At 39.0% G+C, this 23,407-nt stretch overlaps 1 protein-coding gene, 1 long non-coding RNA gene and 1 pseudogene across 17 annotated transcripts in view; 2 read left to right on the top strand and 1 right to left on the bottom strand.

Moving 5' to 3' along the window:
- Positions 1–23,407, top strand: part of LOC127509895 (gastrula zinc finger protein XlCGF57.1-like) — a 258,569-nt gene that overhangs the window by 54,162 nt on the left and 181,000 nt on the right. For 3 of the 16 annotated variants that reach the window (XM_051889177.1, XM_051889178.1, XM_051889174.1), the window contains exon 1: positions 21,788–21,823. The exons of 11 other annotated variants lie outside the window; for them this stretch is intronic. Coding sequence is in view for 2 of the 5 variants with exons in the window: in XM_051889179.1 (XP_051745139.1) it covers positions 12,027–12,084 (58 nt within the window). In the remaining 3 variants the exon portion in view is untranslated. Of the gene's footprint in view, positions 1–11,107; positions 12,085–21,787; positions 21,824–23,407 lie in introns of those variants that run through there. 2 more of the 16 variants (XM_051889179.1, XM_051889185.1) reach the window with 2 other exon arrangements.
- Positions 6,353–8,749, top strand: LOC127509997 (uncharacterized; annotated as a pseudogene).
- On the bottom strand, positions 7,580–9,180 carry LOC127510099 (uncharacterized). The gene is made up of 3 exons (XR_007929483.1): positions 9,045–9,180; positions 8,580–8,636; positions 7,580–8,419 (listed from the first exon to the last, which is right to left on the bottom strand). It is a non-coding gene; the product is annotated as an uncharacterized LOC127510099 (long non-coding RNA).

The following is a 23,407-nucleotide window of genomic DNA, read 5'->3' as shown; positions in this document are numbered from 1 at the left end:
AAATATTCTGGGGGCCATGAAACTTCTGAAAATGATTAAAAATACTGCCGCTGGCTTTTAACATTAAAAAAATAAAATAAATAAATAAATAAATAAATAAACGATGGCGGGGAAATAGTTAAAAAAAAAAAAAAAAAAACCCAAAGAACAGAATTAACGTTCCTTTATATTCTGAAATGTAAATTAAATATCTCTAGCAAAAGAAACAGCAATGTCTGAACATATCACTATTATACAAATGAATATAAAACATCTATTTGTAAATGCATTTTTAGTGCTTAAAGTGTTAGTTCACCCAAAAATGAAATTCCTGTCATTAAGTACTTGACACCCTCATGTCGTCCCAAACCCGTAATACCTCAATGACAGAAATTTAATTTTTGGGTGAACTAACCCTTTAAGTCAAGTCAAGTCACCTTTATTTATATAGCGCTTTTTACAATGCAGATTGTGTCAAAGCAGCTTTACATTGATAACTGGTATATATTTTTGGCTGCACAGCAGCTCTTAAAGAAAATGGTGTCAATGCAGGCAGATCAAAGCACTGTTGAATATCAAATGTCAAGTGTCCCCAACTAAGCAAGCCAAAGGCGACAGCGGCAAGGAACCCAAACTCCATCAGGTGACATCAGGTGGCAAACAAGTGGCAAATAGGTGTTTAAATGGAGAAAAAAACCTTGGGAGAAACCAGGCTTAGTCGGGGGGCCAGTTCTCCTCTGGTGAACAGTGCTTTGTTACAATTCAGGTAGCTATCATAAGCCCGATAGGATCGCAACATTCAAAGTATTTATTTCAGTTTCAACCAGTTGATGATCGTATTCATCATGCCGGTATGGACGGTTTGTTGAATAACTGCGCCACTGGTTGTCGTGTTGATGAGGCCTTCACAGTGGATGATCTAATTGACTCAATCTCTGCAGACACTTCAGGGCTGTGTTGTGGTCGTGTCAAGGAGCAGGTCCTTGGTCTCGCCTGGATATGGCCTGGATCCGGTTGACTACGGTAAACCTCGGGATAAACAGAAAAACTAATATTAGCGTAGATGCCATTCTTCTTCTGATGTAACGAGTACATCTGGTGTTATAGGAAGTGTTCCCGGTTCCGGCTGACATATTTTATGCAGCCTAATAATCCTTTAACGGATTTGAAAATATAAATTGATAATGTGTTATGTGTATGCCAGGGTAAAGAGATGCATTTTTAGTCTAGATTTAAACTGACAGAGTGTGTCTGCTTCCCGAACAATGCTAGGAAGATTGTTCCAGAGTTTAGGTGCCAAACAGGAGAAGGATCTACCGCCTGCGGTTGATTTTGATATTCTAGGTATTATCAGCTGGCCTGAATTCTGAGATTGCAATAGACGTGAAGGACTATAATGCTTTAAGAGCTCGCTCAGGTACTGGGGAGCTAAACCATTTAGTGCTTTGTAAGTAATTAGCAAGATTTTAAAATCTATATGATGTTTAACAGGAAGCCAATGCAGTGTTGACAGAACTGGGCTAATATGTTCATACTTCCTAGTTCTAGTAAGAACTCTAGCTGCTGCATTTTGTATGAGCTGTAGTTTATTTATCAGGCGAGCAGAACAACCACCCAGTAGAGCATTACAGTAATCTAGCCTTGAGGTCATGAACGCATGAACAAACTGTTCTGCATTTTTCATTGAGAGCATATGTCGTAGTTTAGATATATTTTTGAGATGGAAGAATGCGGTTTTACAGATGCTAGTAATATGGCCTTCAAATGAAAGATTGGTATCAAAGAGCACACCCAGGTTCCTAACTGACGAAGAAGACTTAACTGAGCAGCCATCAAGTGTTAGACAGTATTCTAGGTTATTACGTAAAGAAGTTTTTGGTCCAAAAACTAGAATCTCTGTTTTTTCCTGAATTTAGTAGTAGGAAATTACTGGTCATCCAATTTTTTATATCAGCTATGCATTCTGTTAATTTTTTTGAATTGGTAAGTTTCATCAGGGCGCGAAGAAATATAGAGCTGAGTATCATCAGTGTAACAGTGAAAGCTAACACCATGCTTCCTAATGATATCTCCCAAGGGTAGCATGTACAGAGTGAAAAGCAATGGTCCTAGTACTGAGCCTTGCGGTACATCTCTTCGTTTACTACTACAAACTGATAACAGTCAGATAAGTATGATTTGAACCATGACAATGCAATTCCACTAATGCCAACATAATTTTCGAGTCTATTTAAAAGAATATTGTGATCAATAGTGTCAAATGCAGCACTAAGATCCAGTAACACTAATAGAGAGATACAACCACGATCTGATGATAAGAGCAAATCATTAGTAACTCTAATGAGAGCAGTCTCAGTACTATGGTACAGTCTAAATCCTGACTGGAAATCCTCACAGATACTATTTCTAAAAAGGAACATAGTTGTGATGATACTGCCTTTTCTAGTATTTTTGACAGAAAAGTGAGATTTGAGATTGGCCTGTAATTGACTAATTCTCTAGGATCTAGTTGTGGTTTTTTAATAGGAGGTTTAATAATAGCCAGCTTAAAAGTTTTTGGTACGTATCCTAGTGATAAAGATGAATTAACGATATTAAGAAGAGGATCTATGACCTCTGGAAGCATCTCTTTCAATAGCTTAGTCGGTATAGGGCCTAACATACATGTTGTTGATTTTGATGATTTAACAAGTTTAGACAATTTTTCCTCTCCTAAAGCAGTAAATGAATTGAATTGTTCCTCAGGGACACTACAATGCACTGTCTGACGCGATACTGTAGTAGACGGTTGCATGGTTATAATTTTTTCTCTAATATTATCAATCTTGCAAGTAAAGAAGTTCATTAAGTCATTACTGCTGTGCTCTTTGGAAACATCAGAAGTTGAAGCTTTATTTCTTGTTAATTTAGCCACTGTATCAAATAAATACCTAGGGTTGTGTTTATTTACCTCTAAAAGTTTTGAAAAATAGGTAAATCTAGCAGTTTTTAAGGCCTTTCTGTACTCAATCATTCTCTCTCTCCACGAAATGCGAAATACTTCTAGTTTTGTTTTCTTCCAGCTGCGCTCCATTTTTCTGGCTGCTACGTTTAGGGCCCGAATGTGCTCATTGTACCATGGCGTTGGATTAATTTCCTTAATCTTTTTTTAAACACAAAGGAGCAACTGAGTCTAATGTGCTGGAAAAGACAGAGGCAATAGTTTCTGTTGCAACATCGAGGTCTTCTAAGCTGTCTGGTATGCTAAGGCAATGAAACTGATCAGGAAGATTATTTATAAAGTGATCTTTAGTGGTAGAAGTGATGGTTCTACCATATTTATGGCAGGGAGGCAGTTTAGCCGCCTTTAAGATTTATATACATAAGATACAATAAGAAGAAAGTACACACAAAAAGAAGTACAAAAAAGGAAATAAATTGTTTTGTTTAGTTGATTCTTGTGATGTTATTGATTCTTGTGTGTCTCCAATGTTACACTTATTGTAGTTTAAGTGTAGAGTTTAACATTTACTATTGCCTTTTACTGCTTCTGCTGCTAACATCAAGCCTGTTAGGTACCTCAATAGCTGTTTTTTGTTTGTTTATCTGGAAACTGTAGGGAGATGGTTCCATTTTTGTTTAATTCTGTTTCTTTCTGTTTTGAGACCAGGTAGGGAGTTAGTGTATAATTCTGCTGCTAATTTTCTTTTCTTTGTGCAGTTTAGTTAGAGGTTTTACTCTCCAGGCAGATCACTTTTTTTAATGTTATTTTGGCCTTGCCCCCTTCTGAAGCTACTGCTTCCCTTCTAAGTTGTTGTTTTTGAATACCTTTTTTTATTTTGGTCTACGAGCTGTAAAAAAAAAAAAATCTTGAAACCAATTTGGTTGTTTGTGGTGCTGTGACAGGACTCAGACCAACGCTCTCTAAAAACTTTTATTTTTCACCTTCCCTCCAGTGTTCCTGCATCTTGGAAAGCCAGATTTTGATGTGGGTAGGTAAGTAAGATTGGTCCCTCCTTTTCGTGAAGGTGAAGTGGACTTTATTTCATTTGAGTGCATTGCCACAAAATTGAACTGGCCAAAGGATTTGTGGGTTCTTTGGTGCAGTGCAATATTGCTGGCAAAGCTCAAGAGGCGTGTGCTGCTTTGCCCGTCGAGAGCTCGCAAGATTGATGCCGTGAAGTCTGCAGTGCTCTGAGGAAATGAATTGGTCCCCGAAGTGAGAGTTCACGAGTGAGTGAATGTGGGAGAGAAAGTGGGTACTGGTTGAGAAGTGATCCCTCGTGAGCAGAATAACAACTTTTGATGAACTTGAGGAACTTTGGCTTCTGGAGGACTTCAAAAGTTGTGTTCCCAGGGATGTTGTGGTTCATTTAAATGAACAAAAGGTGAGTAAGCTTGCTAAGGTGGTAGTTTTCGCAGATTAGAATCTGGCGTGAGTACTTTCAGTCCATTTAACTCTCTCTGAGGATTTTGACTTTAAACCTGAGGCTTAGGGACTTGGGAGCGGCCAAGTTGCTAATTCTGCCGACTCGTACACTGGTTCTAATGTGCTAGTTTGCGGGATCAAAATGGGCTGAATCCCAATAGCTTGTTTGCAATCACGTGTTTTTTTGTATTCGGCTTCTTAAAAATTTGTCATACACCGAAACCTTGCACACTGAGTCTGATGCGTATTAATTAATCTGTTGTGAAAAAAATCACAAAACAATACAAAATTGGGTCCATTCAATCCTGAGATTGCGTAGAGAGAAAGGAGAGTGATTCAAAGTTTACTTCAGGACGTCAGTGGCTCAGTTTGATGCTTTGCTAGTGATACTGAAGCCACATATTAAAAAGAAGACCAACAATATATATGTATTCCACACTTTGTTTGTCATACAGTGCTTTGTGCTGCAAGACGAAGTAGATCAACTTGTCAGACGCCATTCTGGATTTTGGTGCTCGCTTGAACGGTGGCTCTGAATTGTCAAAACACCTCTCAAAATGCTTGCTACAGATGAGAAACATGCAGAAAATTGAACCCGATCTGAATTTTTTTTTTTTTTAATGATGGATTAAAGTTTCAGAGGCTGTGTGTAAACGTGATTGACACAACGTGATGTCGTATTTATTTTTTAACGTGCGAAAATTTCGGACTCAGTGTGCAAAGACCTTTAAGGTGAAGTTTCCCCAAAACACATACTAAGGAAAAGTACACTTAAGGTGCTTTGTGCAACTGGGCACCGACATCCTTCTACTCCAGAAAACAAATTAAAGCATACAAAACTGTGGAGGCATACTACTTTTTTGTTAATGGTTGCATATGGAAGTTGTATTAACTTTTGACAAAGTGGTCACTGCACACACAAGCATTATCCGACTCGGCTCCTCCTGACCGCAGACTCAGGATTATAAGCCACTTTTTCCTGCATTTTTCCAGTCAGTTTCTTGCATTTTCCCCTCTGATGAACAACAATTTTTGGTACACGATAAAAGCTCCTTTTGTTTTCTCGGTTTGATTGATTAGTGCAACCATAAACGATGGAAAACAAAGGCATTTCATTGTGCTTCCCTTTGTAGAAAATCACTTCCTGCCCTCCATCTGCATTTTGCGCCATCCTGTGACGTCATGTGCAAACAACCTATTCTGCTGCATGGCATTTACCTGAAGTCTGATCTTGTTTCGGGTCTCTTGAACATTTGCGTGTGTTCACAACTGCCTGTTGAAGGGGTAAGAAGGGGTAAAAAAAATATATATATATTTAGCAGGTGGCAAAGTCTTTCATTCTCCAATTGTGTCTGAAAAGCCTGATTGGTCTACTCAAACCAATCTTGTTTGGCAGTTTGCTGCTGCTTTCCCAGCGTTTGCTTTAACTCATGCTCAGTTACAGAAATTAAAAAAAAATGTGATTGGTCTCTTTGATTCTTTTCAGTCTCACCACCAGATATACAACAATTCCTGATTTGGCTGATTCCAACGTTAAACTTTTGATCGAACCAGAATCAGAGCGCAGGAGAATCACATCCTCTACTGAATTAATATTAGGAGGCTGGAAGGAGTAACTTGACAGAGGAGAATCAGCCTGATTCAGTGGAAACACAGACATGTTTAAGACAATATATGAAATATTTTATTTTTCCCTTTGCTTCCCCTTTGTTTGCATAACCTTTGCAAGAGTATGAATAGGACTGACTGGGCTGTGCTTTTATTGTGACATTACATGTTTTCCATAGTGTTTTCGGAGCTGTGAGCTCACTGTTGAGGTTTGGAAACATGTTACTCATGTTTATTCAGAGCTCAGTTTAACCACATTGATCAGTGATAATCTCTGAACCCAGTTTAGACTGATGATGGTAGTTCCTCTTCTCTCTTTTAGCAGATTTCTTCATAATTGAATGCTGTTTTGGTCTCAGCATCTCAACTGCAGAAGCTGTTGAGGATCTGGACACTCGTGCTAGACTTTATGAGTCTCTACACATGAAGTCAAGGCGTTGCTCGATCATTTTTACAGATTTTTTCTGAGGGGCTGATGATGTTAAACAGAAAGGGAAGACTGAGAGAAACAGAAAATGGCTGATAAGTGTGATTTGTGTCTGCGGAGACTGATCATTCTCTGCTCACTTCTCACAGGTAAAGACATTTCTACATGCTCTTTAAACTCCTGTGAAAGAGTTAAATACAAATATACATTCATAAAAATGTTTTAATAGAGCTGGTGTGTCATGGAGTCTGTGAATGAGTTAGTTTGAACATGCTTTATTCTTCCTGACATTCATGTTCTGATCTCAGAGTCACTGTCACATTTGAAAATACTGTTTCGCAATGACTGACACTGAGAATGACCTGCTGTCACAGGGGTTTATGAACTTTCATTTATAAATATATATCATAATGATCACTCAAATATACTGTGTTTTAGGTACCAGTGTAGTGAATGATCCTCATGTGTTCATCAGTTCTGGTGAAAATGTCCGTCTGCCCTGTAATAATGCTCTTTCTGACTGCAACTCAACTACATGGAACTATAACAGATTCACACGTTCAGCAGCAGTTGAACTGATTGGTTTAGGGATAAAAAAGAAAGACACAGAGAGTCATGAGAGACTGAGTCTGGAGTCTGACTGCTCTCTGAACATCAAGAACGTCACAGAAGATGATTATGGATTTTACAGCTGCAGACAGTATGTGAATAAACAAAAACAAGGAACTGATGCACGTGTTTTTCTGCATGTTCTTCATGGTAATTTTATGATTATATGATCATTTTAAAAAGTGGAAAATCCTTGGTTTAAACTCTTATGATTATTGAAGCGTTTGTGATTTATGTCTTATTCAGTTTCAGTCTCATCATCCTCACAGACTGAGATCAGTCCAGGTCGCTCTGTGACTCTCTCCTGTCAGTTGTATTCTATATTATCCTGTGATGATTGGGTCCATTCTGAGGGACTTCAGCTGTTGTGGGTGAATCAGGCTGGTGTTGATCTGAAGACAGACTCCAGATATAAGATATTATTCTCATCAGATCACTGTAACATCAGTCTGACTACAACACTCCTGAATGAAGATGACAACAGAGAGTGGAGATGTCAGCTTACTCTCAGAAATCAACTCGAGACCTCAGCCAGATACACTGTCAAGTATTCAGGTGAACAAACAATCTCATATATCAGTCATGGAAGATTCTCTGTTAGACACGCTATATATAATGATAGACAATGCTAGAGTTATCTTGTATCTAAAGGTACATCATCACTGTCTTTCTCACATCAGCGCTTTGCAGTGACTTTTCTTCTAAAATCAGTCCCTAGACATAATTGATTCCTCTGTGAAGACATTATGAGATGGAGTACAGGGGATCGGGAACTTTGTGCAAACTAACTCTAATTAAATCTGTCAATGTGCTAAAGAATTTTTTTTTCATTTTGCTCAAGAAACATTAAAATTAATGTCCAGAACAGTCTGCATTCTAATGAAACTTCTATAATAATAATGTCTGCAGTTCACTGTGATTGACTGAACACAAAGAAGAAAGCGCTTCATGTGATTAAATGTTTACAGATGTTTTCAAACCTGCACTGTAAATAATTATGAATGAACAAATCATTAAAGTCCAGAAATATAGGCTCAAGTGTTATTTGCTGCATTATGTTTGAATTGAACTAACAGATGTGATCCACAGCTGATACAGCATCAAAAACTGTCATCTGTGTGACTGCTAGAACATTATTCAGAGGTACGACACGTCAGTCTGTAAATGCTTCATCAATAACTGTTCATAGTTTAATCCCCTTGGCTTCAGTCATGTCCAGTTTCTCCTCTTCTTCCACACGTTTCCTGCAGTGATTGTGATCATTGTTGAGATCGCAGTGTTTGCTGCTCCTACTGTGATTCTTCTTCAGATCATCTGTGCAAGAAGAGCTGGTGAGTTTGAGCTTCACACAATCACTGATGATTCACACTCATCTGATCTGGAACAATCTGCAATCATGGTAAAAACACATACGAGAGGTCAGTCAATGCTTTTATTTTGCAGGAAAGAAGGACTCGCAGTCCTAATAGTAATGCCTACATTATTGCAATAAAATACTGGTGAGTTTTGAAAGAATCTGCAACAATATTTTAAATAGCAAAGACTTACAGAAAGTTGTTCATTGTTTTATTTTCTTCCCAGAAAACATAGGAAAAGCAAATCACCCTGAAGAAATAGCGACACCAAGTTTAGTTTAAAATATTTTTTACAATTTAATTGATATTTGCATACAGTGTTCAAGGTTATTTTCTTATGGTTGGTATATAAACTGCTTTAAATGTAATATTAAATACAGTAATGGACAGATTCAGACAGGCTGTTTGTAAAATCCTCTCTCTGTTCTGTGTGATGGAGCTACTTTGGAGATTCACGTATCTTGTTTGTATATTCCTGTTTTTAGCATCTTTTTTTATTTTGCATGATTGCTACTAACTTTCTTAGTAAAACCTCTGCATACTGCCCTACTTAAAGTTTGAATATAAAGATATTTACTCACAACTGTCAACACACTGTTGGCCCTATTTTAAAGGATTAGTCCACTTTCAAATAAAAATTTCCTGATGATTTACTCACCCCCATGTCATCCAAGATGTCCATGTCCTTCTCTCTTCAGTCGAAAAGAAATTAAGGTTTTTGATGAAAACATTCCAGGATTATTCTCCATATAGTGCACTTCAATTGGCCCTAAACGGTTGAAGGTCAAAATTACAGTTTCAGTGCAGCTTCAAAGCGTTCTACACGATCCCAGACGAGGAATAAGGGTCTTATCTAGCGAAACCATCACTCATTTTCTAAAAAAAAATTAAAAACTATATACATTTTAACCATAAATGCTCATCTTGAACTAGCTTTCTTCTTTTTCTTCTTCTCTATTAGAATTCCGGCAGTGTAGACACTGCTAAGTGTATTACTGCCCTCCACAGGTCAAAGTTTGAACTAATTGTTATATACTTGCACTAGCATATTGTATATGACAATTTAGTTCAAACTTTGTCCAAATCCACTTTTGCAAGTCTAACAATGGGGAAAAAATGGTCGGCGCACCAGGTGCATGGTCTAAAAGGGTTGTACCTAGTCTTTTAATGAGTCATGGATGTGTTTTGGGCGTTACGTGCAATAAACCAATCAGAGTGTCATCTCCCATTCTCTTTAAAAGCCAGTGCGCTTGCACCATGGTGGATTTGCTATTTACATGGTGGAATATAGACACCCTCAACCTGATGAGTCATGTGTGTATTGCCACCGTTTAATAATTAAATAACAAAAAATACTGCACCATTGACTTTAGACCAGGTTTCAGTTGGTTTTCAGTTGCCTCAGAATCACAACACACCAACAATGTGCCTCAACACACCTCGTCTTCAGACCAGCTTGCCCATGGGCGAACAGATGGGCACGAGTGCATTTGCTATTTAAACAACGTGGCACTGGACGGGAAAATGATAACTGCGTTGGGCTGAAACTAGTAAAAAACACTTGCATTGCACCTGGCGTCACATTGCACTGGGTGTATGATAGAACCCTGTGTGTTAAAAGGATAGTTAAAAATTAAAAAATTAAAATTGTTGTCTGACGGAAGTGTAGTGGGAAGTGTAATTTCTCATTCTCTTGATTTATAATATGACGTATTGATACTCGTTTTCTCTCACTTTTTGTGTGACATTTAAAACAGCCAGCATCAGTGAAAAATAACTACACGTGCGGTTCTCTTTTAAGAAGCACTTCTGAAACTAACAAAGGAAGTGAGGCATAGGTGCAAATGTGTTTGTCTACAGAGCTCGGAATTCAGTAGGGCATCTGCTAAGTTTCCCTTTTCTCTCTTTTTTTATTCTTCTGATCCTTATATGGTAACATGTTTTATGATTGGTTTAAGACAGCCCGCACTAGGCGAGGGAGTTCTTCTCTGTATCTGCATTGAACAACTTTCTTGCAAGAATGAAATCAACAAAGACATTTCACGAACGTTTGTTTCATTACATTCTCACCATTAAAGGAATAAAGAATTTCTCTACAACAGAAACTATAGTTATTTTACTTCATAATTTTTAAATATGGATATTTTTTTCTTACAAAAACCCATCACTTTGCTTCAGAAGGCTACAAAATTACCTTAAAAGCAGAGTCATTATCTAAATATGAATCATTTTACTGATTTAGAAGCAGCCCTTTGTTTGAAAAAATTAATGTGTGCCAAACATAATGTACAAGTTAATATATAAAATTAGTGACCATAATAAAGGAGATTTAAAAGGAAGACTTGTGGAAATTATAGTAATGTGCTCACATACTACATATTAACTTAATTTTATAGAAAGTTTAGTTCAGATTAATGTTCAAAACTGTACACTTTGTTTGATTTATTTAAAACTTGGTTTAAATCAGTTTATTAAACAGTCTGAATTTATGCAGTGCCATCATCGGTCTAAACTGGGTTCAGAGATGATCACTGCTCAATGTGGTCAAACTAACATGAGTAATGTTTACAAACCTCAAACATCACTGTAAAACATCACTGTAATACAGACTCAACTAAGTGACTCAATGGCGATTATGGAAGTCTGTATGATGATGATATTTCATAATCACCATTATCATAGTCATTTAAAGAGATACAACAAAAAAGTTCCTTTCTATGTTCACTCATTATTTTTCTAAAGACAATGATCAACTTTCTTCTTTTATTTGTTCACTTGCTGTATAGTGTCAATGCATCTTTAAAAACAGCAGTCACGAGTCTTATGTGTGCCATATTGTCGCAAAGGGTTTTTCTTTTCTTTTTAATTATTTACTCCCGATTTTAGCATGTTTTTGCCACGATCTGCTTGACGTAGGTTGTCGTGGGGATTTGTAAAAGACAATGGCTGTTGTGAAGCAAGATTGTGGATGACAACTGATGCCGTGTCTGTGATGTGTCATGACAAAAAGACTAGCATGTTTAGTGCCAGGTTCAGGCTACAAGATTTTTTTGATAGATTATGACTCCTAAAATCTTGTCGTGTCATGGACAAGAAACATGTCAGACTACACGTTGCTACCCGACCATTCATCGTGTGCCATCTTTAACCATGTGCGTGCTGGGATGGAGAAGGTGCCTGACAGAAGGTGCCATGAGCGCAATCAAACAATGGCTAGCAGCGTGTTTTGCTCTGTCATGTCATCAGAAAAGCCCAAAAGTGGACACATATCTGGATTGCATGGATATTTGGATTTTCTCCAAAGAGAACTGAGGTAACTTGTGTTTTATTTACCTCAGAACGAACCAGAGGCTCAAAACTTTGTTGATCCATTTCTGTCTATTCCCTTACAGGACAGACTCAGAACAAGGAGTGTCTGTTGAAAGGGTGCCTTTGTCCCTTTTCGATGAGGAAGAGATTGCAATTTGGCACTTCTCCATTCCAATGCTGAGACTGGCTGCAGGCATCAGAGGGGCAAACACAGTGTGGCCCACCCTTCTTTCCCCTGTGGAACTCATTTGCATATTGCACACAGTTAGATGTCTAAGTGTCTTTATCCTTTACAAATGCATTTCTCACTTTCCAAACCACCAGTGAGAACATGAGTGATCCAGAACCCTGCAGAATGAAACACACTGAAGATACTGAAGAACAAAGAGGTTGGTGTTTATTCTTCATTCTTCATTCAGTCACTAAAATGAAAGCATACACAATCATGATTTCTGATTTTTTTTTTTTTTTTTTTCATTCTGCAACATTAAAAATATCATGCAACCACTAGTACAACTGCAAATGCAAATTCTGTATTATAGTATAAAATAATGTACAGGTCCGGAGTGGTCATTGGAAGATTCAGGAGAATTCCCGGTGGGCCTCTCATAAATTTGGCTGGTAGCAGTACCACTACAACATAAAGGAAGTTTCACACGGGACGTGGAAAGCACAAGTCTCTAGTTCATTTTTAATGAAGTCATTTGTAGTTCTAGTAGTGGTGAAACAACAGTGTGCCAGAGGTGCTCGTACACCCAAATCCATCACTTGCACAGCTCTTCATAGTGATTATACGTATTAATATATGGCATATATAAATATTATGCACAGTATGGTCAGGCTTCTCCCCTCCCTTCTCTCTCTCTCTCACACACATACATTAGCTTACCTTTCAGAAGTGCATGTCAGGCTTTAAATCTCAGTAGTCAAGATCTTTTGTTTTCAGATAGTGTCCAGATAGTTTTATTCATTTTGATGAGATTTTTCGGTGTACATCTGGGTGTTTTGCATGTAGACCAATACCTCTCTAAGAGTGGCTTTCCATATTTGCCCTGTTATACGGTAGGGGGTGCTATTACGCATCTTCTGAAAGATTACTGAATATCCTGTTCCCTTTTGATACTTCACTCATACTGCATATGGGGAAAAACTCATTTTTCTCCAATTACTGAAGCCCTTTTCAATAATACAGCGTAACTGCACGGCCATTGGTTCGAGCAGTGAAACTTTTTTGAACCAATGATAGAGCGAGCTCACTGAAAGAGCGAGCTCAATGCTCATTTATGCTCAGCTGAACATGACATATGCTCTCTAATATTTGTGATTATGCTGGACCTTTGTGCGTGTCACTTGCTGGCTCTGCTCCCGCAAGCCGTGTTCATTGAGGAAGAGCAGTCTCACTTCTGACACCGCTCAGCTGAATATGACATGACGCTCTCCCCAGACTCAGGTGAGACTCATGATATATATATTTCATGAGCCACGTTCATTGAGAGGGTGCGAGAGGATGGTTTTTCCGGCGTTTGTTTTAAAATGCCGAGCCTCTCAGCGTGTCGCTTGCTGGCCATGACTAGCTCCCCTATAGCTATCAGGTGAGACTCATAGAATATTTTTCTTCTAATAACATTGTTTCACTGATGTTTGTGGTAAATGCTGAATTCCAAGTGCATTGCATGCTGGCACTGCCCCGCAAGCCGCCTCCATGGAAGATGGACGCTCTCACATGAGTGGCTTACCAATATACAGTCCTTCTCCTTGGGCTGTCCCTAGCTCCGCGCACTTTTACAAAGTGTATGGACGTTTGTATGGACTCTTTCCCCTCTGAGGCAGATGGGAATCCGCGTTTTGAATTACCTCGACAACTGGCTCATATTAGGGTCAATTTCACCAAGAGTTCACTGCTCCCCAGCCAACATATATTGTTCCTGGGAGCTGACAGTCTTGCATTCAGCAGCTCATGGCTTCTATCAGGACCAGAGCCCATTTCCTCTGAAGTGTTTTGATGGCTTTCGCCTCCCCAGTTCTACAGCTTGGCCCCCTACGAATGCAGCCTCTGCAGCACTGGCTGAAACTTTGGGTCCCACCTCATGCTTGGCGGCACTGCCGCTTCCATGTCAGGGTGAATCAGGCCTGTTTAACAGTCCTGAACCCCTGAAGAGACCCTCAGTGGTTCAACCGTGGGTTCCCCTAGGGGCGGTATCCAGAAGGATGGTGGTCTCGACGGACACGTCCAACATGGGCTGGGGGCGCTCTGTGCGGGGGCAGACCAGCCTTCGGCTCTACAAGGATGCACTGGCCCACAACTGGCCCAGCCTCCTCCTCTATGCTTTCTCAGTGTCGTCGCTTCAGTCGATTGACCTAATTTCCTATGGCAGAATGCTCACAGGTCTCTTCTGTGTGAGTTAAACACAGTCAAATCATGGTGTAGTCCCAACACTGGTCACCCACTGAAGCTAAGCAGGGTTGAGTCTGGTTAGGACTGAATGGGAGACTCCTGGGAAAACTGGGCTGTTGTTGGAAGAGGTGTTAGTGAGGACAGCAGGGGGCTGCTCCTGACGCCCCAATATAGTGTAACAAGCTCCATCCTTTGAGTGGATGTTAAACTGAGATCCTGACTCTCTGTGGTCATTAAAAATCCCATGGCATTTCTTGTAAAGAGTAGGGGTGTAACCCGGTGTCCTGGTCAAATTCCCTCCATTGGCCCTTATCAATCATGGCCTTGTAATAATCCCCATGGTTCTCAAGCTCTAAATTTCATCACCAGAATAGTACCTGTGTCATCTGATTTAACCTTTGCCGTGCAGGTTGCATGTGTGCACTGATTGTGTTTTGCACTAATCAGTTGTTCCACGAGGTGGCAGCACTGGCCTGGGCCATTGTTTCACAGTAGAAATCTAAACTAAAGAGACAGAACAACAACAACAGATGCTCACATTAACCCTAAGGAAACTGTATAAAAAGAATATGCGAAAACTGTCCCAGCTGTTGTTCTGCAGACCAACTCGGCTTTATATCTTTGTAATAAAGTCTATCTTCTGGCATCAAAACCTCAAGACTTTGAGAGTGATTTTTCACAGAGGTGAGAGAAGCCACAATGCATGATATCAAATGGACTTTAATTTGAAAGGCTACACGTTCCACTGCACACATGTGCTAGCGTAGGTATACTTTGGACTTTATTCGCTGTTGGTTAGTAACAGTCTGTTCATGAGCCACCAAGTGGTAGTTTTATGTTACAGCAGCAGCTCTGGACATGTGACCAAAAGCACGCAATCTGGTTGGTCAGCTTTTTTCACAATGCAATGAACAAGAGTCTAGATTAGTTTCTTTACTGTCATAACATACAACATAATTATGGACTTGCCAACATATACAGATACAGAATATTAAGTGCACATTACGTGCAATATTGCATGTAAATTAAATAAAGTACTCAAAATGTTATTTCACATAAAAGGTTCTTGCATGTCAAGGATGTATTGTAATTGGAGGGTGTGTTTTCAGTTCAGGGTTCAGTATGGTGATAGCTTTAGAATAGAACTATTCATGAGAATTGTGTTATGTGTTTTGATAGACCTGTAGCGTTTCCAAATGGCAAAAGTTCAAAGAAGTGATGGGCAGGGTGATATGAGTCCTTCAAAATGTTTTGTATTCTACAGGCAACAGGATGTAAATATGTCATCCAGGGCAGGTAGCTTTTGGTTTGTGATGTTCTGTGCAGTGTTATTACTCTCTGCAGCACCTTTTTATCAGCTGCAGAGATGCCTCCAAACCACACCAGCATGCCTCAATGGAGCAGCAGTAGAATGACACCAAGAGCCATTCAAGAAGTACGGACAATTTTTTGCCGTCTTGACTAGCGCCATGATCTTTATCGTCCATGAGAGGTCCTCTGAGATGTGTGTGCCCAGAAATTTATAGCTGGACACTCTCTCCACCATCTCACTGTTGATGTGCAGTGGTGTGTAAACATCTTGTTTCTTTCTGAAATCAATGAGTTATTTTGTTTACTTGATGTTTAGAGTCAGATAATTCTCGTTGCACCACACCGTCAGCCTCTGTTCCCCCTCTCTGTAGGCAGACTCATTGCCTCTGGCATAGTCGTGTCATTGTGTCATCTGCGAATTTGATAATGGTGTTAATGTTATAAGATGGTATATAAAGAGTAAAGAAACGAAAATGAGTCCACTACAAGTTGCAAGTAACCAATTCCAATATGACTTGAGTAAAAGTCTTAAAGTATCTGATTTTAACAGTACTTAAGTATTTTACTCATGCTGAATGTAGGCTCAGAGATGCACTAGTCCTGAGAGACTGCCAGTGAAAATAAGAAACAATAGATTTGTAAGATGAGAAATCAAGTATATTTTCTAAAATCAAAATAAAACTGAACACCTCAATATTGCAATAAATCAAGGTCGACACAACAACCTTTTAAACGTCTACAAACTCTCAAGTCTCAATTGAGCTCAAGTGCACAGAAAGGCCACAAGTAAACCAATATCCTTAAAAAAGGTCTTGTCAATATAGCGGATAAATAAAATAATGTTAAGTAAAATTAAATAGTCAAAGTCTACTGCATGTGCTGGTTTGAGTCTCATCACCATCTGCAGTCATTTCCTCATCTAATAAATCAAACATCTGCGATTAGCAGCTACCTGCTAATGCACTCACATTCACGTAAAGTATCCTTGTTGACAAGTTTTGGGTGAGTAAAGGCACAACGCACAAGATATAGTACCTTCACTTCCCTTAGATGGCGATATCGCTTCTTTATAGCAAAAATAAACTGCTGCAGAAAAAGTTAGCTGCCATGAAAAATGTAATTTGTAATTGCATTACTCATCACAACTGATGTTTTATTAACAAAGTTCGGGAGGAGCAAGTTCAGATAATTAACCTAATTAGCACAGGTGGAGAGCATTCAGTTAATCAACTAAACCAATGTCAAGAGGTATAAATTCAGCAGACTTACCTCTGTTCATCTGAGAGTTTACCAGCATCCCTCCTCCACCCAATCTCCTCACTTCTAGTTCTATCTACTTTTACCACACCAGGGGGAGTACTTTGGGTTCGGGCCAAAATTCAGAGCTCGCAGCCCTTTCCCCGGACAGCATGCCAAATACGCTTAACTTTACTCTATTTAATTATATGGATATGTGAACTCGTGAATTGTAGTCGAGTAAAAAGTACATTTAATTGCTCCAAAATGTTGTCAAGTATAGAGTAAAAGTTGCCAATGTCTTCGCCAAACAATACAAAATGGAGTCTTGAAGCAGTGAGGATGATTTTGTTGTCCTCTCTTCTTAAAAAAGAGAAAAGAAGTTCGACCTCCTTATCAAGGAGCTGCGGGATTATCCAGAACAATTCAAAGTTTACTTCAGGATGCCAGTGGCTTAGTTTGATGTTTTGCTAGCGATACTGCCACATATTACCACATATTAAACACTGACATCCTTCTTCTACAGAAAACAAAAGAAAGCATACAAAACTATGGAGGCATACTACTTTTTTGTTAGTGGTTGCATATGGAAGTTGTATTAACTTTTGACAAAGTGGTCACTGCACACACAAGCATTATCCGACTCGGCTCCTCCCATCTTAAGACTCAGGATGACAAGCCACTTTTTCCTGCATTTTCTCAGTCAGTTTCTTGCATTTTTCCCCCACCAATGAACAATTGTGTCTGAAAACCGATCTTTCCCAGCATTTGCCTTAACTCGTGCTCAGTAAGCAGGGTGTGTGGACTGTGCTTTTATTGTGACATTACATGTTTTACATAGTGTTTTCAGAGCTGTGATCTCACAGTTGAGTTTTGGAAACGTTGTTACTCAGAACTCAGTTTAACCACACTGATCAGTGATAATCTCTGAACCCAGTTTAGACTGATGATGGTAGTTCCTCTTCTCTCTTTTAGCGGACTGCTTCATTATTGAATTCTATGTTGGTCTCAGCAAAATGCAGAAGCAGTTGAGGATCTGAACACTTCTCTCGAGACGCCAGACTTTATGATTCTCTACACATGAAGTCAAGGTGTTGCTGAAACATTTTTTTTTCCTGAGGGGCTGATAATATTAAACAAGGAAAGATTAACAGAAACAAAAAATGTCTGGTAAGTGTGATTTGTGTCTGCTGGGACTGATCATTCTCTGCTCACTTCTCACAGGTAAACACATTTGTGCATGCTCTTTAAACTCCTGTGAAAGAGTTAAATACAAATATACATTCATAAAAATGTTTTAATAGAGCTGGTGTGTCATGGAGTCTGTGAATGAGTTAGTTTGAACATGCTTTATTCTTCCTGACATTCATGTTCTGATCTCAGAGTCACTGTCACATTTGAAAATACTGTTTTGCAATGACTGACACTGAGAATGACCTGCTGTCACAGGGGTTTATGTACTTTCATTTATTAATATTTAGCATAACTATCACTCAAATATACTGTGTTTCAGGTACCAGTGGAGTGAATGAGACTCATGTCTTCATCAGTTCTGGTGAAAATGTCCGTCTGCCCTGTAATAATGCTCTTTCCGACTGCAACTCAACTACATGGATCCATAGCAGATTCAGACATTCAGCAGCAGCTGAACTTATTTTTTCAGGGGTAAAGAATAAAGTCACAGAGAGACATGAGAGACTGAGTCTGGAGTCTGACTGCTCTCTGAACATCACAAACATCACAAAAGAAGATTATGGATCTTACAGCTGACATTAACCCCCCAGCCCGTGAGGGATGCATCTGTAGTTAGTGTAACGCAACGACCGAGAGCTCCCAACACAGGTCCCTGGGACAGAAACCAAGGGTGCTTCCATATAACTAGGGCACGAAGGCATCGCCGCGTGACCATGATCATACAAAAAAGATTCCCCCTCGGTGAGAACCACTTGGTTTTGAGCCACCACTGCAGTGGTCTCATGTTCAGCAGGCCAAAAGGTATTACGTTGGACGCTGCTGCCATAAGACCCAACAGTCTCTGAAACTGTTTTACAGTGAGTGACTGGCCTAGCTTTATGTCTGAGACGGTTGAGAGAATCAATGCTATGTGAGCAGGCGATAGACGAGCACGCATTACATTCGAATCCCACACCACGCCTAGATAAGTGGTTCTCTGAGCTGGAGAAAGCACAATTTTCTTTGCGTTCTGTCTCAACCCCAACCTTTTCATGTGGGCGAGAACAACATCTCGATGTTGAACCGCCATCTGCTCTGATTGAGCCAGAATCGACAATTCATTTTAAAACATATTGTATGATGGAGGAAGTTCTGTATTACTGTTACTAAAAATAAAGCTGCATCTGATTATACTATGTTAGCTACTTGACAAAATAGTGTTTTTCTCTGAGGCGTGGTAAAGCATGGTACTCACAAAAAATCAAGAAAATTAGATTTAAACAATAAGACTAAATGTGTTGAGCTATATAAAAACAAATCGTTTTCGGTCTATAAATATATCAAAACAGTTGTTCCCTTGTCTATTAAAACATGTAATATGTTAAAGCGTCTTTGGTGTTTCCATGGTTTCTACAAAATAAAACCGAAAACCGAGGGTAACGCGGGTATGACGCAATTGACAGGCTACTCCTCACACGTCCCGGAGCCATGGTTAAAACCGGAATTTTCTCACGATTTACAAAAAGTTGGAAACATTTGGGATATTGTAAGTACTTAAGTGAACAAAATATATAACACTGGCCTAGTGTTTTACTGCAGAAATATTACATATTGCAGCTTTAAACATTCTATTACATAATTTGAATCAAATTTCCATGACTTTTCCAAAACTTTCTGGTTTATTTATTTTTCCAAAACTTTCTGGTTTATTTATTTTTCCATGACTTTTCCAGGTTTTTCATGACCGTATGAACCCTGTTAATTTAGCCATAGCCAAAGCACTCTGTAGCCCAACACTGATCACCCACTGAAGATAAGCAGGGTTGGGTCTGGTCAGGACTGGATGGGAGACTCCTGAAAAAAAGTGGGAAGAGGCATTAGGGTGTACTCACACTAGGCGCTCTGAACTGTGCCCGAGCACGTTTGACCCTCAAAGCCCGGTTTGTTTGACAAGTGTGAGTGCTCCGTTCCGTGCCCTGGCGCGGTTCGTTTAGCCGGCCCTGGCCCGGAACGGCTACTACTTTTGTGTGCGCAACTGTCATCATTACGACGGCAAACATCTTTATTACTACTCTGATAGTACACTTATCAATTCATGTAATTAATCAGAGTGTATTTGAGTTTATAACGGGTCTGATTCTCACCTTATTAATGATCAGAAATTGTAGTTTGCGAGTAAAGCTGCAAATTCCACCATTAACATCAGCTGCTGTAATAATCCTCTGATAAGTGCAAGTGAAAACCGATACGCGGCATAAATGTATCTGTGCATTTCTTCCTGTTTTCTTCCATTCAAAAAGTTGCATCGTATATGACGTAAGCGTGCTCCGGCCTGGAACGTTCAGTGCAATGTGAGTGCAGGCCACCGGGGAAGTGGGGAGGGGGAGACAATCACGCTCGGGCTCGGTTCAAGGCAACCGTGCCTAGTGTGAGTACACCCTCAGTGCTGCTGGAAGAGGTGTTAGTGAGGACAGCAGGGGGCGCTGCTCACTCTGTGCTCTGTGTAGGACCTAACACCCCAGCATAGTGTAATAAGTACCGTCGCTCGATACCGCAAATATGCATATAAGGACTTTAACCCAGGGGTTAGGAATGTGCGTTGAATACCCCAGATTAACTGTCAACCCTGGGTATAGTATGAGCAGTGTGAAACGTGAATAAAGATAACCCAGGATTCCGTTTACCAGGGGTTTTGATTGACCCAGGGTTAACTATTTCAAGTGTGAAAAGCCTAAATAGATCATAATCATGACACAGCAGTTGTCGACCAGATTTGATGGTATTAAAATGACTATTGAACTCATCAGTGATCTTGACTTTGAGCTTCACTTTTCACTTTTTTCACATTTGTCTCTCATTTGAAATCTCACATGATTTATTGTTTCTTTTAGACCTGATGGATGTGAACAAGAAAGGAAAAACAGAAGCCAAAACATCTGTCACCTGCCCTCAGTGTAAAAAAGCTTCACATGTAAATCAAGACTGAAGATTCACATGAGATTCACACTGGGAAGAAGCGGATCAGGCTTTTGCTTTGAATTCACATCTGCCTTCTCGTTCTGAAGAAACACCATTTAACTGTGATCAGTGCGGTGAACAGTTTCACTGAGCATCAGTTCTGAAAGGAGAAGATTCATTCGTAATATTACAGTAAAAAAAAGACACGGCGGTGTGTGTTTCAGTGCAGGAAGTCCTTTACTACAGATGATGAAATTGAAAGAGCACCAGAAAACAAAACCTTTAAGGCAAAGTTCAGGAGCTGCAGAACACACAATATCCAGGCGGCAGAGATGGGTAGGTTAAGGGATATGTAAGGAGTTGGATCTAGATCCAGGGGGTGGAGATGGGTAGGTTTAGATCCAGGGGGCAGAGATGGGTAGATTTAGGGATATGTAAAGTGGGAGGAGTTGGATCTAGATCCAAGCCCGCCCCCTGGATCTCGTGTTCTGTAGTGAGGACCATCTCGCTGAAGAAGAAGCCATACTTTTAATAGAGACATGAGTCTGATATTATTTTTTAACTCGTTCTTCATTGTTTTTGATTAAAACATCTAGTTTCTCTTCCACTTCTACTCTTCCATGCAAATTCAATTCTTCTTTGTATACTTTAATTAATTCATACATACATTAATTCAATACATTAATATACATACATTAATTCAATTCTTATCACAAAACATTATCGTTTCAAAGCAGCTTCACAGAAAATGCATGCATCTACATTACAACTTAGAGTGATATATGTTTTCAGAGGTGTCTAAATTACAATTAGCTAATAATGTAATAATTTAAACAATGTATTGATTTAAGGGAGAAACAATGAGCTTATTGAACAGTATCGTGTTTTTTTTTTTTTTTTTTTTTTAAATCGCCAAGGTATCAAAAATACAAGTTCATATAAAAAATGTAAAAGTTATATACAATGAAATAATAAAGTTTAACAGTATCTTGGTGATGACGTCACCGCTCGCGCTTTCTCTTCCCTCATTCAGTTTCAGCGTCGAGTCTTCTGAGGTGAGCAGTTCACGGTATTTCTCATATTTACACAACTATCAAACACACTTTATACAGTTTGATTAAGCGGCATTTTACAGCCTTATTTCTGTGTTGTTTTTTTTATCGGGCACAGCACTATTTGTACGTGTTTTCTGGTGTCTTCCTACTGAAATGAACATTTAGTGCAGCAGCACGTGAGGAACATAGTTTGAATTCATTCAGATCTGAGTGATTTTGTCTGCTTTTGTACGTTCGTTTGCGTGATTGTTTCGATGTTTGGCGTTAGAACTGTTACTGAATGTCAAGTCAAAAGTCAAAGTTTAAGATCTGTGTGAGGAGAACTGACCATATGCACTGTTACTTCCCGGTTTTCGACAAGCGAACTCCCATTTCCTGATAGAGCATTAACTCACTATTCTGACTTTTCCCCTTTGAATTACAAGATATAATCTCACAGTTGCAAGTTATAGCCTAAAGTCAGAATTGTGACAAATTGCAAGAAAATGTTGACTTGATAATTCACAATTGCAAGGTTATATCTCACAATTTGGAGAAAAGTCAGAATTGCGGGATAACGCAATTGTAAGGAGAGAAAGAGAGAGAGAAAAAAAAAATAAACGAATTACAATTTCAGCTCACAATTCTGAAAAAAAAAAAAATCACAATTGCAAGAAAAAAAGTTGCAATTACTTTTTTTTTTTTTTTCATTTCGTGGCAGAAACAGGCTTCCATACCCATTCCGCAAAACCAAAAAAATAAATGTTGTGGTCATAATTCAATGCAGTTATCACAATTACCTAATTTGCAATAAAGACTAGATGATAATGGGAACATGTGAATTGGACACGCTCAAGCAACATTTTACCAGCACTTTAAATGTTGTTTTTAATGTGATGACCAAAAACATCATTTGTTCATTCTTTAGAGTAGGGCTGTGTATTGCCAAGAATCTGGCGATACAATACGTATCACGATACAGGGGTTACGATACGATATATTGTGATATATTGCGATATTGTAAGAAAGGTGATATATTGCGATATTTCTTGTTTTTTTTTGTTTTTTTGAAGTATCTAATTTTATAAAAAAGAACACAACCATATGCATAAAACCTGACAAGCAAATTTATTTTATTAAATCAATACAGTATCATTTGCATTTATATCACTAATCACTAGTGACTGCAGGATTCTTTAGGTGTATATGTTTTAAAGGTTCACAGTATAGCAGTTTTTAATTTCTAAACTATTTAACAACAGAAAGTGCATAGTCCATTCCATGACTGAATTACTGTTTGTTTTATATTTAATACTGTAAAGCTGTTTGCTTTAAAGTCTATTGTATAAAGTGCTATTTGAAGTACTGCAGAGCTGGTGCAACCATATCCACATCGCTATGATCAGATGCTTTCTTTCTGCTGCCACCGCTGTCAATTTTGTTGTGTTTATTTTGTTACTGAGAGGAAAACATCCAGTAAATACTACATATTCTTTCAAAACGCTTCTCAGCAGCGCGGATGGCGTCGAGATGTTAAGATTCAATGCATTTCCCGAGTATTGGATTTTAACATGGCCTATTTTGCAAACAAAATGACTCCTGTCG

Source organism: Ctenopharyngodon idella, chromosome 3 (assembly GCF_019924925.1).
Source record: "Ctenopharyngodon idella isolate HZGC_01 chromosome 3, HZGC01, whole genome shotgun sequence".
NCBI classification, from domain to species: Eukaryota; Metazoa; Chordata; class Actinopteri; order Cypriniformes; family Xenocyprididae; genus Ctenopharyngodon; species Ctenopharyngodon idella.
Note: the sequence above shows the minus strand (reverse complement) of the source record. Positions and strands in the feature narration are given on the sequence as shown.